Genomic DNA, 16072 nt, shown 5'->3' with positions numbered 1-16072 from the left:
CATGGCTCACGGGCCCAGCCGCTCCGCGGCAGGTGGGATCTTCCTGGACCGGGGCACGAACCTGCGTTCCCTGCATCGGCAGGCGGACTCTCAACCACTGTGCCACCAGGGAAGCCCCAAGTATATTTTTATTAAAAGAAAAAGGAGTTGTAGATGAAGTTGCAGTCTTCTCCCCACACCCCCTGCCATTATAGTCCTCTCTCCCTTCCCCACACTGCCCGCAACAGCATCCCCAGCTGTTTTGTACTTTTGCATATATACACATCTATATAATATCTTAAAACAAGGTAATATTAATTTCTTAAAACAAGGTGCCTAGGTTATAAAACGGTCACTATAGGTATTATTCTGCAACGTGCTTTACATAACTAATTTTGAACTCTGTGTGTGTATATATATATGTAGATTTACTTCACTCTGTTTAATTGCTCTGTTGTGTCTTGTTTTAGAAATATGCCACTTTTTTCTAATCTTTTCCCCGGTCAATTGACATTTTGTTTGTTTCCTGATTTTTAAAAATCTTATTTACTTTTACTACATTGTGTCCTAGTGCCAGTAATATTTAAAGCTCAAATTACTCTTAAGTTCTGGTTTCTATGAACCTTGGCTTTGTAGTTTAGGTCTTTTTTTCTCGTACTTCTGTTGAATGCCTGCTCAACGTTGTCGTATTTCAGGGTTTCACATATAGTGCTGCTTTTCATCCCAGCAGGCAGTCCCTGATGGAAATGCAGAGCCGTCATGGGGCGAGAGCAAGTGACGCTGACCAGCAGGCTTATCTCGTTCAAAGAGGTGAGTCACGTGTGATTCTAGGTTGTCAGGGCTCCTGGGGTTAGCTATCCTATGAAGAAGATGCTTGAAGAAAAATTCCACTATACATCTATACAATGGATTCCAAATCAAGCTACCAAAAATATAGCACCTATCAGTCTTATTTCCACTACCTCAAACTCCACCTACTCTCTACTGAATCCAGACCAGACTCTTCACACTAGCAGTTAAGGCCTGGCATAGCCAAACTTTTGAGCCTTCTCTCACTCTGTTCCCCTATAGATATTAGCCAGTGGAATCACTTCCTGTTCCTTGAACTTATCCTAAGCTTATATAGCTACATATACTTGCTTATGCGGTATCCTTCACGTAGATGCCCTTCCCTCATTCATATCTCTCTTCCTACAGTCTCTTTCCAGTGAACTCTTAACCCCATTATTTATGTGTTCTAAATATGCATTTAAGTACTCTAATAAATAAGCTCCCTTGGAGCTTATATGCTCACCTGCTTCCTGTTTTGCACATAGTAATGTTACCATTTATTGAGAGTTTACTATGCATGGATGCTGTGCTGATCCCTTCATACATATTATTTCATGTGATCCTCAAAAATTCCACGAGGTATATAGTATCACCATCTTCCAGAAGACAAGGTTAAATAACCCAGGATCACGAGGATTTTTAGGGACAGAACTGGACATGGGACCCAAGGTTATCTGACTGTTCACCACTACATGGTACTGCATGTAATAGACTGGCACTAATTATGTACTACATCCAGATTTTAATTCCCTGAGTGAAATTGATCCTGACACTTATTCAAAGTATGGTGCTTTGTTTATTACGTGGTTTTAATACTCTAGTAATAATGTTCCGTCATTTACAGTAAATTACATCACTGAAAGGGAAGTATTTTCCTTGAGTCTAGATATGAAAAAACATAAAATTCACAGGAACAAAGACTGACATAGCTAGATGAAAAGTTAATAGCAATGCCAGTAAGAAGAATCAGGGTGTTAGATGTTATCCAAAAAAAAAAAGAGAGCGAGAGAGAGATGTTATCCACATTTCACATAACTGGTTCTCTAACTTTTTTTAAATGCTGGCTGAGTCTAAGTCCCTTCCACATACCAACAGACAATTGATATGGAACTATCACAGTGTTATCAACAGCAAGGAAGCAATATTAGTATGTATAGTTAACTATTAAATCCTAGGGAAATTTCTGAGTATCTCTTTTACGTCCTAACTCCACCGATGCCCCTGCCAGAGTTCTTTTACAGGAAAAATTAGGTTAAAGTAAATATTTAGAGGTAGTAATTCAGGTTAAAAATACACATAGAAAAAAAATTCCAAAAAAAATAATACACATGGTATTCATGGGGCATATGCAGAAGCAGCACAGGGACTGACATAAATGTTAGCCTCAGGCATTTTGTAGCATCAGCAGGTAAAGCTGTGTTCTCTGAAGGCTGCATCTACCCACGTGAGCACCACCAGGCCTTTTCTCTAACGTGAATTTAAATATCCTAGCAACATCCATATACCCCATACCTAGAAGTGCCTCAAGATTGTTTTGGTTCAAAAAAAGGACAATCTCTTGCACCTGGATTTCTTAGGGGAAGATTTTCCTTCCTCATAGCTATATAAGGCAAATATCTATTTACACTTAAAAAAAAAAACAACTGGTCAAACACTCTTTGACTTAAAATCTAAAAATTGCCACAGAGGGGCTTCCCTGGTGGCGCAGTGGTTGAGAGGCCGCCTGCCGATGCAGGGGACACGGGTTCGTGCCCCAGTCCGGGAAGAAACCACATGCCGGGGAGTGGCTGGGCCCGTGAGCCATGGCTGCTGAGCCTGCGCGTCCAGAGCCTGTGCTCCACAACGGGAGAGGCCACAACAGTGAGAGGCCCGTGTACCGCAAAAGAAAAAAAAAAAATTGCCACAGAGTGCAAATGTATTCATAATTATCCTAATAAGTTTTTTGTCTTATAAAAAACAATATTCCAAACAGATTGTCTTAAGATTTTTTGTTTGTTTCCTAACAAAGCTGCCTTAAACAATAGCTCCCCTCAGTATATTTCATCATGGTTGTCCTCTGCTGTCTGCAGCCGTCTAAGTGTCTACTCTGGTCTGGGCGCTTGACTGAACACGAGGGAACAAACGGGCATAAGGCATGGTCAGATCCGTGAAGGCCTATGGTTTAGTTGGAGAGACAGGATGTGCACATAAAAAGATGAATTCATAATACAAGATAACAAGTAAGGAATAGAAATAACAGTGCTGGAGATAAGAGGAAAGGATAACCCCTAAGGGCCAGGGGGGTTGAGAAAGGCCTTGGAAAGATGTGACTTTAAGCTTGACCTGGAAGCCAGGATTTAGATAACTTCTGTATGAGAATAAAAGGGCAAAGGCAGAAATGAGTGTGATGTGTTAATAATGAAAACTGACTAAGCTTATTTTATAGTGAGGAGCCAGGAGGCAGAGGGAACCCATTAGTTGACTGATAAAACAGCCCCAGTCTGCATCTTGAAACCTAGACCAGGACAAAAATAAAGGCACAGACAGATGCAGTAAAGTTTAAAGGGACGAATTAACAGTCCCTGATAAGTGGCAGATTGTCATCTAGAGCAGGGGTTGGTAAACGGCAGCCCACAGGCCGAATCTGGCCTGCCACGTATTTGCATGTCAAGTTTTATTACAGCATAGTCATGCCCGCTTATTGACATACTGTCTGGCTACTTTCATGCTACAGTGGCAGACTTGAGTAGTTATGCCCGAAACTTATGACCTGTAAAGCCTAAAATATTTACTGTCTGGCCCTTTACAGAAAGTTACTGACCCCTGATCTAAAACAATGAGACTGTTAGAAAGCTCCCTGCTTCAGAAATCCTGCTTTGTGATCAGTATTTCTATTCAAGGGTGCTTCTAAAGTTTGCTTAACACAAACTATCCGTAACAGTCTCCTATGTTAGTGAATTCAAATAATATGCTCAGAAGCAAATAACCATATTAAAAGTTACCTCGGGCTTCCCTGGTGGGGCAGTGGTTAAGAATCCGCCTGCCAATGCAGGGGACATGGGTTCAAGCCCTGGTCCGGGAAGATCCCACATGCCGCGGAGCAACTAAGCCCGTGCGCCACAACTACTGAGCCTGCACTCTAGGGCCCGTGAGTCACAACTCCTGAGCCCACGTGCCACAACTACTGAAGCCCGCGTGCCTAGAGCTCGTGCTCCGCAACAAGAGAAGCCACCGCAATGAGAAGCCCGCGCACCGCAACGAAGAGCAGCCCCCGCTCGCCGCAACTAGAGAAAGCCCACGCGCAGCTACGAAGACCCAACATAGCCCAAAATAAATTAATCAAAAAAAGAAAAGTTACCTCCACTATCATCTGTAAAAACAAACACTTTGGGGGCTGAATAAGAATCTAGAGACCTGGGTGGAGACGCTGAAAAACTAAAATGCTTTGCATCGGTGCAGAAAGATCAGATCAATGAGGTGCTCTGGGAACTAGAAACCATTTCCTGTACTGAGCACGGTCTGCACACAGGGGACCTGCTGAGAGCCATGACTTCTTCAGAGCATTCTTAGATTTAAGACTTGAACCTCAGTCCAACTCCAGGATTGGGGGAAACAATAGGACTGATTCTTCAATTCCTTCTCCTCACTTCCTTTATCTGGATAACTCTTGTTCATTCTTAAGACTCCTCTCAAGTGGAGCTGGTCTCATCGGGGGGCCTGTCTGCACCAAGCAGTCTGAGCCAGGCGCCCTTCTCTGCCCTCCCCAACAAAACCACCTTGTGTCTGACACAGCCTCAGTGCTTCCCTCACGTCGTGCCACTGTCTCTTTTTCTTGCCTGATGTCTCCACCATGTCTGTATCCCTCTCTCCCATCTCCCAAGTGCTCAGAAGCATCTACTGAATGGCCGTAATTGTTGTCTCTGCTTCTGAGAAGGTCCCTGCTGTTCCAGGGTCCCTCTCCATGCTCTGCACACTGTCCAAATTCTCTCCTTCTCCTTAGCTTACATCCTCATCTATCCTTTTCTTCTCTCAAATATTCTAGTTTTTACTACAACATGTATCATCCTGTACCTAAAACCAAAACCACATATTTTCACATACCTAGAACAGAGCCTAAATCCTAACATGATAGGGAAGCAGGTATTACTTTTGGAGATTTTTTTCTATGTGTGTCGATTACTTCAGTTAAAGACCAAAATAAAACCTGTATTCATTTCCCACGAGGTATTGATTACCAAGTTTAACTGATGTTAAAATTAAAATTTACCATCTGTTTTTAAAAACTGCTTGCAACATGGAAGGAATGGATTAACATTTCATTTAATGCTTATTCCCAGGAGCTGAGGATAGAAACTGGATGCAGCAGGAACAACAGAATATTCCAATTCATTCTTGCCCCAAATGTGGAGAAGTTCTGCCCGACATAGATACACTACTGATTCATGTTACAGACTGCATCATTTAAGTGTTGACCTTTCACCTCCCCCAAACTGTTGGTAAATGTCAGATTTTTTCCTCCAAGAGTTGTACTTTCGTGTCATTTGTTTCACTCAAATATTTTGGCTCATTATTTTAGGAGAAAGAAAACCATTATGTTCTAAAAAGGACATTTTTTGGTGCATTCCCACAAACTCGCAAAATAGAATCCTTAACGTACCACTCTTCTGATAAGAGGTTTTTTTTTTTTTTTAATATTCAGTTGATGTGAGCACTGAACTGTCCATGCGGGTTATGAGTGTGTGACATCGTGGATAGAGTAAATGTGGTAATAAGATGGAAGAAGCCTCACTGATTAAGAACTTTCTAAGGAGGCAGGAAAAATGAAGTGGTCACAGATTTAATCAAGAAAAGTGTCTTTGAAGTATTTTTAAATAAATTACATTGTTATTTTTCTTTATTCATTTAAGATAGATCTATCTGGGGTTGTGTATGTGTTTATCTTAACAGTTTTATTTCAGCCACAGCACCAAAATTATGATGTGGCTCTTTTCAGATGAGCCCTGTGACCTTTTACTTGATCCTCAGGACAAGTGAAAAAATACTGACCTACGTGAAGCGGATATATTAGGTTCACTGGATGTCACGTAATCATCCACAGTGTAAAGTTTTCTTTTTCTTTTGTTGTGCTGCAGGTATATGTTTATCAACTATACAGTAAATAGTGTATTAATTTCTAAAAAGAATAGCTATCTATTAATTTTCTTCCTGGATCAGGCTCTATATTCATAATCACAAAAATAGTTATTGCAAAAAAAATAGTTATTGCAAAATAAAATTTTGCTTATGAATCTTTCACATTGTTCATATATGACTAGCTAATTTCATAGGATGTGTTTTCTGTATTCAGCTTCATATAAGCTTAATACTTATTCAGAACCATTTTGTTAATTCCGTGAATATGAGCAAATCCCTTTACTAGATACCAGTAAGTGGTGTTTGAATTAGAAACTGTTCTTTCTAAGGAGGTGAAAAGATAGGGATTTGCCATATTTTGTAAACCTACAGTTTACCAGCCATAAAAGTTAGCAATGTCCTTATGTATCTATATCCTAAAATATTTAAGAGAAAAATTTTAAATCTCCTCTGTTTGACTTTGTCATAAGGATCTCTCCTACACAGACTTGACTTGTGTGTGCCTATGTGTGTAGGTATATATATATTTTAAAACAGGAATCAAAACAGTTAATTACAGCTTCATGCCAGGAGAACACACTGCACAAATTCAACAGTAATTTAGATCCCCTCCCTCACCCCAGGGGGTTTGTTAAAGACATTTCTAAAATAACTACGAAAGTTTTACTTTTAATTTCTTGTTTATAGTTTCTAGTTTAAAATTTTTTCCCTTACTATCTTATATTGGAGAAGATAGATTTCTACAGAATCCTAAATAAAAAAGCAAACCAAATGGTTCTACACTTAAGATATTGGGAATATCCTTTTACTTTGTTCAAGTAAAAATATTAACCTGATCCCAATGTGAAATAACAGTGTGAATGTGCTGATTAAGCCTGTTATCAAATTGTTTCCTTGCTAATTAGATGGATTGTAAATGAAGGCAAGTTCATATGGTCAATTTAAATTAAGGCTATTGTTTTGGGGGAATCAAACAGTTTGGTAAACAACTTGTAAAGTCTGTGCATGTCTTATCCAGTTAATTTAGTCTTCAAGGCCTTGTTCCATGTTACCAGTTAACTACACCTCATCAGAATTTAGGCCCCTCTTCTAGGGCCAGCCATGCTGTATTCTTGTGTGGCTAATGGGAACAACAGAAAGATGGCAAATGTGAAGAAATATGAGGGAGCAAAAGAAACTTTTACAGCTAATAATTTTACACAATTAAGTCTTTAAATATTATGTTAAAAATAATTTTGGTCTGGCATGTAAGGAGCTTGGACGTCATCACTCCTATCCTTATAATAAGAAAAACGCTGAACAAACTTAAAATCGTCAACTCTTTTAAATCTTTCAGAGAACTGAGGTCACAGGGTAAACCTCTGCCCCCAAACTGGAGACAAACAGGGAGATACAGAGAGTCGCTGATGACCAGACCACGGTCTCAGGAGCAGAAACCACAGTAGGAGCCAGTACCCGAGTAGGAAAACGTAAACTGTAATTGAAGAATTGCTAAAGTCTCAGTGTGGATGAGCTTGAGAGTTAAAAACTCCAGGGGGAGCCCAGTCTTAGGGGGAACTCTGCACTTTCATGAGTTTTACCTCCACAAATCCTACCAGATTCCCACAGTAAAGATTAGAAAAAACTCCCCCATAATTCCAGCAGGGCTGGGGGGCAGGTGGGAGTAGACATTTTGAAATACACCAGAGCATTCTGTTCTTAAGAAGGCTGCCCTCAGGGAAACTTTTTTACCAGAGCCTTACTTGCTGGGATATTATCAGAGCCTGACCAACCTGGAGGAACAGATACACCCAACTATGCCCCCTTATTCTTAGCACCTAAGGAGGAGGGAAAAAACCTGTAAAGGTCACAGCCCAGAGGCACAAGCTCACGAAAAGACTAACCATAGACCTATAGAATGCTTCCCCTCCCCGCTACCCCTCACCACCACATCAACAGGGCTTCTGTATAATAACAAGGGATTACAACGGAAACAACTGCACATCTTAGACTTTCTCTAAGAAGAAGTCTATAGGGAAACTCAAAGACAACAGTGGAGACAAAAACAAGGACACCAGAGGAAATTTCAGCATATGACACAGCTGCAGCAAACACTAATAGTCCAATTCCTAACCAGATAAACAAAAACCCCACACCAGAGGCCTATTTACCACAGTTCCTTTTACCTAGTACATCATGTTCAGTTTTCAACAAAAAATTCTAAGGCATACTAAAAGACCAAAAAACAGTTTTTAAAGATAAAGAAAGCATCATAACCAGACTCAGACATAATGGATAGATATAAAATGGAATTTGAAACAACTGTGATTAACATCCTAAGAGCTCTAATGGAAAAAGTGACAATATGCAGAAACAGAGGGGAAATGTAAGCAGAGAGATGGAAACTCTAAGAAAAACTCAAAAGGGAATACTACAAATCAAAAAGCCTGTAACAGAAATAAAGAATGCCTATGATGAGATCATGAGTAGACTAACCATGGTTGAGAAAAGAATCAGTGAGCTTGAAGAAATGGCATGAGAAACTTCCAAAACTGAAAAGCAATTTTAAAAACAGAATGAAGAAGAACAGAATATTCAAGAACTGTGAGGCAGTTACAGAAAGTGTACAATGAGAATACCAGAAGGAGAGAAGGGGACAGAGGAATGTTTGAAGTAATAATGGCTGAGAATTTTCAAAAATTAATGACAGGTACAAACCACAGATCTGGGAAGCTCAGAGAACACCACACAGGATAAATGCCAAAAAAGTCTTCACCTAAGTGTATCATGGGCAAAAAGCAGAAAATCAAAAACAAAAAAAAATTTTTTGAAAGAAGCCAAAAGGGAAAAATAACTTACCTGTAGAAGAGCAAGGATAAGAAATATATCAGACCTCTCTTCAGAAACCATGCAAGCAAGAAGAAAGTTGAGAGAGAAGAACCACCAGCCTATAATTCTGTGTCCATGGAAATTATTCTTCAAAAGTGAAGGAGCAGTAGACTATCTTAGACAAACAAAAGTTGATGGAATTTGTTGCCAGTAGACCTGCTTTGCCAGAAATGTAAAAGCTCCTCAGAGGTCAAAAACTCAGATCTATAAAAAGAAAAGAAAAGCATTAGAGAAAGGATACATGAAGATAAAGTCTTTTATTTTTCTTATTCTTCATGAACAGATAATAGGTTTTCTCGTTTTTTGTTTTTTGGTGTTTTTTTGGCTGTGCTGCATGGCTTGTGGGATCTTAGTTCCCCGACCAGGGATCGAACCCAGGCCCTGGCAGTGAAAGCATGGAGTCCTAACCACTGGACTGCCAGGGAATTCCCAAATAGAATACAGTTTGTTCAAAATAACAATAGCCACATGTATTTGGTGATTATAGCTAATGGATAAATGAAATAAATGACAACAATGTTATAAGGGATGGGAGGGAAGAATTGGGGATACTCTGTTACAAGGTATTTTCCCTACCCATGAAGTGATATAGTATTCTTTGAAAGTGAACTTGGATTAGTAGTCGATGTATATTGCAAACTCTAGGGCAACACCACCCCACCCCCCAAAAAAAAGTTTTAGAAAGTATAATTGATACACTAAGAGAAGTGTGAAAATGGAATAACATAAAATGTTCCATTAAAACCAGAAAAGTCAGAAATAGAATGAAAGACAATAGAAGAAACAAAGAACAAGGGCAGTGAACAGAAAACAGTAACAAATATGGTAGATGTTAATCCAGTTATATCAGTAATCACTTTAAACATCATTGGTCTCAATATACCAATTAAAAGACAGAAACTTTGAGAATGGATAAAAAAGCAAGACTCATCTATATGCTCTCTACCCACTTTAAATATAAACACACATATAGATAAAATGTAAAGAGATGGAGAAAGATACAGCATGCCAACACTAATCAAAAGAAAGAGTAGCTATGTTAATTTCAGACAAGATTTCAAAGCAAGGAAAATTATCAGGGATAAAGGGGCATTACAAAGTGATATAGGGATCAATTCTCCAAGAAGACATAAATATCCTTACTGTATATGTACCTAAAAACACGGCATCAAAATACATAGGGCAAAAACTACAGGGAAAAATATACCAATCCACTAGTATAGCTGGAGACTTGAAAATCCCTCTATCAGTGATTAACAGACCAATAGGCAAAAAAATCATTAAGAACATAGTTGAACTGAACGGCGTCAATCAACTAGATCTAACTGACATTTATAGAATACTTCATAGTGTACATATGACAGAATACACATTCTTCTCAGGCTCTTAGAGGACATTTACCATGACAGACCACATTCTGAGCCATTAAACACAGAAATTTAAACTTAATTTAAGAAATTTAAAACAACGGAAATCATACACAGTATGTTCTCATACCACAGTGGAACTAAACTAGAAATCAATAACACAAAGATACCTGGAAACCCTCAAAACACTTGGAGATTAAATACACTTTGTAAATTATACATGGATTAAATAAGTCTCAAGAGAAATTTAAATATATTTTAAACTAAATGAAATAAAATATAACATCAAAATTGGGGGATGAAATGAAAGCAGGGCTTAGCAGGAAATGTGTAGCATTGACTGCATATATAGAAAAGAAGATCTAAAATCAATAGTTAACGCTTCTTTAAAAAAATAAACTAGAAAAAGAATGGCAAGTTAAACGCAAAATAAACAGAAGAAAATAATACAACTGAGGCCAGAAATCGATGAAATTTAAACCAGGAACTCAATAGAGAAAATCAATGAAACCGAAAGCTGGTTCTTTGAAACAATTGATAAAATTGATAAACCTCTACCCATGTTAACTAAGAAAAGAGAAGACACAGATTACCAATATCAGTGTGCCATGAATAATTGGAACTTGAAATTAAAAAAACACGATAACATCTATATTAACACCCCCAAATGAAATGCTTAGTTATAATCCAATAAAATATGTATAAGATCTGATGAAAGAAATAAAAGAAATAAATGGAGAGATAGTCCATGTTTATGTATAGGGAAACTCCATATTGTTAAGATATCAGTTCTTCCTAACCTGATGTACAGATTCAATGCAATTACAATCAAAATCCCAAGTTATTTTGTGGCTATCAACAAACTGATTCTAAAGTTTATATGGAGACACAAAAGACCTAGAATAGCCAACACGCTATTGAATGAAAAGAACAAAGTTGGAAGGTGGACACTATCCAACTTCATGACTTACTATAAAACTACAGTAATCAAGACAGTGTGGTACTGGTGAAAGAATAGACAAATACATGAATGGAACAGAACAGAGAGCCCAGAAACAGACCCAGAGAGTCTTTGACAAAGGGGCAAAAGCAGTTCAGTGGAGAAAGGATAGTATTTTCAACAAATGGTGCCGGCACAACTGAACATCCACATTCAAAAAGAAAAATAATAATAATAATCTAGTTGCAGACCTTATTACACCTTTCACAAAAACTAACTCAAGCCACAGACTGGGAATAAATCTTTACAAAACACAGATCTGAGAAAGAACTGGTATCAAAATATCCAAAGAACTCTTAAAATGCAACAATAAGAAAACAACCCAATATTTTAAAGGTCAAAAGATAATGGATACCTCACCAAAGATGTAGAGTTGGCAAATAAACATATGAAAAGATGCTAAACCGCGTATGTCTTTAGGGGATTGCAAATTTCAACGATACCATCTCACACTTATTAGAATGGCTACAATTCAAAACAATAACACCACCAAGTGCTTGGGAGGATGTGGAACAACAGGAATTCTCATTTACTGCTGATGGAAATGCAGAATGGTACTTTGGAAGACAGGTTGGCAATTTGTTGCAAAACTAAGCACACAATCCTTGGAATTTACCCAAATGTATTGAAAACTTACATCCATACAAAACCTGCACATGGATGTTCATAACAGCTTTACTCATAACTGCCAAAACTTGGAAGCAACCAAGATGTCCTTCAACAGATAAATGGATAATCAAACTATGGTGTACATCCATGTGATGGAATATTATTCAGTGCTAAAAAGAAATAAGCTATCAAACCACACAAAAAAAAACCATGCAGAAACCTTAAATGCATATTGCTAAGTGAAAGAAACCAATCCGAAAAGACTACACATTGTATGACTTGAACTGTATAATGCTCTGGAAAAAGCAAAACTACGGAGACAGTAAAGAAGGTCAGTGGTTGCCAGAGGTTTGGTGGAGGGAGGGATGAGGGGTTAAGAGCACAGAAGATTTTTAGGGCAGTGAAACTGTTCTGCATTATACTGTAATGGTGGATACCTCTGTCAAAACCTATTGAATGTGTAACAAAGAGTGAACCCTAATGTAAACTATAGACTTTAGTTAATAATGTATCAATATTGGCTCATCAATCGTAACAAAAAGTCCCATACTAATGCAAGATGTTAATAATAAAATTGTGTGTGTGCCAAAGAAAACATACAGATGGCCAAGGGGCACATGAAAAGATGCTCAACATCACTAATTATTAGAGAAATGCGAATCAAAACTACAATGAGGTATCACCCCATACCAGTCAGAATGGCCATTACCAAAAAATCTAGAAACAAAAATGCTGGAAAGTGTGTGGTGAAAAAGGGAACCCTCCTACACTGTTGGTGGGAATGTAAATTGGTACAGCCACTGTGGAGAACAGTATGAAGGTTCCTTAAAAAACTAAAAACAGAACTACCATATGACCCAGCAATCCCACTACTGGCATATACCCTGAGAAAACCATAATTCAGAAAGAGACATGTGTGACTTCCCTGGTGGCGCAGTGGTTAAGAATCTGCCTGCCAATGCAGGGGACATGGGATTGAGCCCTGGTCTGGGAAGATCCCACATGCCGCAGAGCAACTAAGCCCAGGCGCCGCAACTACTGAGCCTGCGCTCTAGAGCCCGCGAGCCACAACTACTGAAGCCCACGCTCCTAGAGCCTATGCTCTGCAACAAGAGAAGCCCCCGCTTGCTGAAACTAGAGAAAGCCTGCACACAGCAATGAAGACCCAACAGAGCCAAAAAATAAATAAATTTTAAAAAAGAGAGACGTACCACAATGTCCACTGCAGCACTATTTACAGTAGCCAGGACATGGAACCAACCTAAATGTCCATCGACAGGTGAATGGATAAAGAAGATGTGGTGTATATATACAATGGAATATTACTCAGCCATAAAAAGAGACGAAACTGAGTTATCTGTAGTGAGGTGGATGGACCTAGAGTCTGTCATACAGAGTGAAGTAAGTCAGAAAGAGAAAAACAAATATCATATGCTAACACATATTTATGGAATCTCAAAAAAAAAAAAAAGGTACTGATGAACCTAGGGGCAGGACAGGAATAAAGACGCAGATGTAGAGAATGAACTTGAGGCCACGGGGAGGGGGAAGCTGGGACGAAGTGAGAGAGTGGCACGGACATATATACACTACAGAATGTAAAACAGATAGCTAGTGGGAAGCAGCTGCATAGCACAGGGAGATCAGCTCGGTGCTTTGTGTCCACCTAGAGGGGTGGGATAGGGAGGGAGGGGGGGGATATGGGGACGTGTGTATGCACATGGCTGATTCACTTTGTCGTACAACAGAAACTAACACAGTACTGTGAAGCAATTATACTCCAATAAAGATCTGCTAAAAAAAATTGTGTGTGTGGAAGGGGCTATATGGGAACTCTGTTCTTTCCACACAATTTTTCTGTAATCCTAAAATTGTTCTAAAAAAATAAAGTCTATTATTTTCTTTAAAAATGAAAAAAAAACCTTTTAACTATATATAAGATTATTTAATATGAACACATATAAAATCGTTCACATTAAATCATAAAATCAAGATTATGGTGAAAATTGACCAACAATTTCATTTGACCCATGATGAAAGGGCTAAGTTGGAATTGCTTTTAATGAAATGTCAGATTTATTATGCAATCATTAATTCAATGGAAGAAAGCTGATAGAACAGCTAGTTGCAGCTTTGCAGTGTAATAGGAATCAAGTATACGGACCAATATTCAAATGTTTTAGTGAAAGGACAGGTACCAAAACTGCTTTGCTATGAAAGCAAAAAGTAGAAATAATTTTACCATCTTCTTTGGTATCCTTTGACTTACAGAGTTCGTCATTTTAAAAATTATTGAAATAACATTATGTTCTCTTTGTGAAGATATTGGTCATCACTGAGTATTGCAAGTGTTCTTTTTTTCTAGGTAAGTAATTGCAAAGATATGAAGTATAATACAAAAAATATTGGCTTAGGAACTCTCAGTAAGCTGATAGGTTTATGAAGCAATTTTGTCCTTTAAACGTATGGAGCCATAATCACGGGTCAAATTTATTCTGCATGCATAGAGTATATATTATAGTTATTAACTCAGCAAAACCAAGGAAGAGATGTGCTGAGCATTCTCATGAATTAATTAAAACCAGCAAGGCTAGAGTTTTTTTTGTTGGCTTCTCTTTGCAAAGCATTAGTTGAGATGGAGGAACATACCCTGTTGCTTGAAGTAACCTCTAGATTGTTTGAAAAGCAATAGACATTTATTTGGGCAACAAAGACAATATTCTGTTAGGAAAATTAAGGAGGCTGGGTTTTCCTTTCTCAGGAGGGCCATTCATCTTCAAGTAGAGCACTGCCTCTGAGGAAGGATGACAGTTTTCTCAGTAAAGCGTTTTTGTTCAGTTAGTTGGGCAAATTCAAGTTCGGGATAAGACTCTAGAGAATTCTGTGCCATAAAGCATGAGATGTGAAGGCAGATGTAAACAGATGTCTACAGGCAGGTGGTGTGGGTGCTTTGGAAACCGTCTGTTAATTCCAACAGAAGATCTGATTTTCTGATTTTTTTTTTTTTTTTTTTTTTTGCGGTACACGGGCCTCTCACTGTTGTGGCCTCTCCCGTTGCGGAACACAGGCTCCGGACGCGCAGGCTCAGCGGCCATGGCTCACGGGCCCAGCCGCTCCGCGGCATGTGGGATCTTCCCGGACCGGGGCACGAGCCCGTGTCCCCTGTATCGGCAGGCGAACTCTCAACCACTGCGCCACCAGGGAAGCCCCGATTTTCTGACTTTGAATAGCATTGTTTCCTGCTGGGCCGAAAGGTGGAAGCATCGATTTAATCGTCTGGTGCATTAACCCTGGAAACATACTCAAAGATATTCTGCTTCTACAATCTCTACTTTAGAGAACTCAACTGCACTCACTAAGCCTACACCTGCAGCCCTGATATGTCCCCTTGGCTTGGGTCACATATCTAAAGGTAGCGCTGAAATCTCCCCACCATCGCCTCAGGCTGAACTCACATCTCTACCCTGTCCAAAGCAAGCTCCTCCTCTGTAAGTCAGCCGTCTCTCAGCTGTTGCCAACCTGGCCATCGTCCTCTCCTTTTCCTGCCAAAGGTAACTTTCCTCTGGTCAGTTACCAAAGCAGGTAAGTTTCCCTCGTAAAGTGCTTCCAATTCGTCCCTTCCCTTCAGCTCTCACAGTCTGGGACTATCACGATCTATCAAGCTTCTTTGTCTTCAATTTCTGGTGTATCCAGTTCCTGAGCACCTATCTTTTGAATTTTTTTTCTTTTTGGCCGCACTGTGCGGCTTGCAGGATCTTAGTTCCCTGACCAGGGATTGAACCTGGGGCCACGGCAGAGAAAGCACCAAGTCCTAACCACTGGGCCGCCAGGGAATTCTCCTGAGCACCTATCTTTGTTAGCTTAATCGTCCTAAGCATTGCCTTATAAAGTAGTAAGAATAAAAGTTATTACACTTTTAATGCTTACATGTGCTGGGCACACTCTGCATATTTTCAAGTTTTTCTCATGAATCCTCACAATACCCTATGAAATAACTATGACTGTCCTTGTTTTGCTCATGAGTAAATTGAGGCTCAGAGAGGTTAAGTAACTTAGCCGAGGTTGCACAGTTAGCATGTGGCAATGAAAAATCATGCAGTCTTAACTGCATAGTCTGGGCACTTAGCCACATCTTTCTCTAACCATCTACATTCCTCCCCCACCTGCTCAAACAGGGTCTCTTTACCGCTTACAGAATATTCATCACCTGCCACCCTATTTGTTTTACCTACATTTAAAAATGTTTCCACCTCATCTTTCTACATTTTACCTCCTCATCAGCAAGACTGGTGCTCCCTGGTAGTCA

General features: G+C 39.2%; 1 protein-coding gene across 3 annotated transcripts in view; it reads left to right on the top strand.

Annotated features, from left to right (window-relative positions):
- The window catches only part of OPTN (optineurin), a 43011-nt gene extending 36929 nt beyond the window's left edge, over positions 1-6082 (top strand). For 2 of the 3 annotated variants that reach the window (XM_024765572.1, XM_024765580.1), the window contains 2 exons: positions 707-789; positions 5127-6082. In XM_024765572.1, the coding sequence (XP_024621340.1) occupies positions 707-789; positions 5127-5254 (211 nt within the window). In that variant the 3' untranslated portion in view covers positions 5255-6082. The remainder of the gene's footprint in view (positions 1-706; positions 790-5126) is intronic. The other variant, XM_024765584.1, reaches the window with a different exon arrangement.
- Positions 6083-16072: the final 9990 nt, after the last annotated feature.

Source organism: Neophocaena asiaeorientalis, unplaced genomic scaffold (assembly GCF_003031525.2).
Source record: "Neophocaena asiaeorientalis asiaeorientalis breed wild unplaced genomic scaffold, Neophocaena_asiaeorientalis_V1.1 scaffold217, whole genome shotgun sequence".
NCBI lineage: Eukaryota > Metazoa > Chordata > Mammalia > Artiodactyla > Phocoenidae > Neophocaena > Neophocaena asiaeorientalis.
The sequence above is the reverse complement of the archived record's forward strand: the minus strand, read 5'-3'. Positions and strand labels throughout refer to the sequence as shown.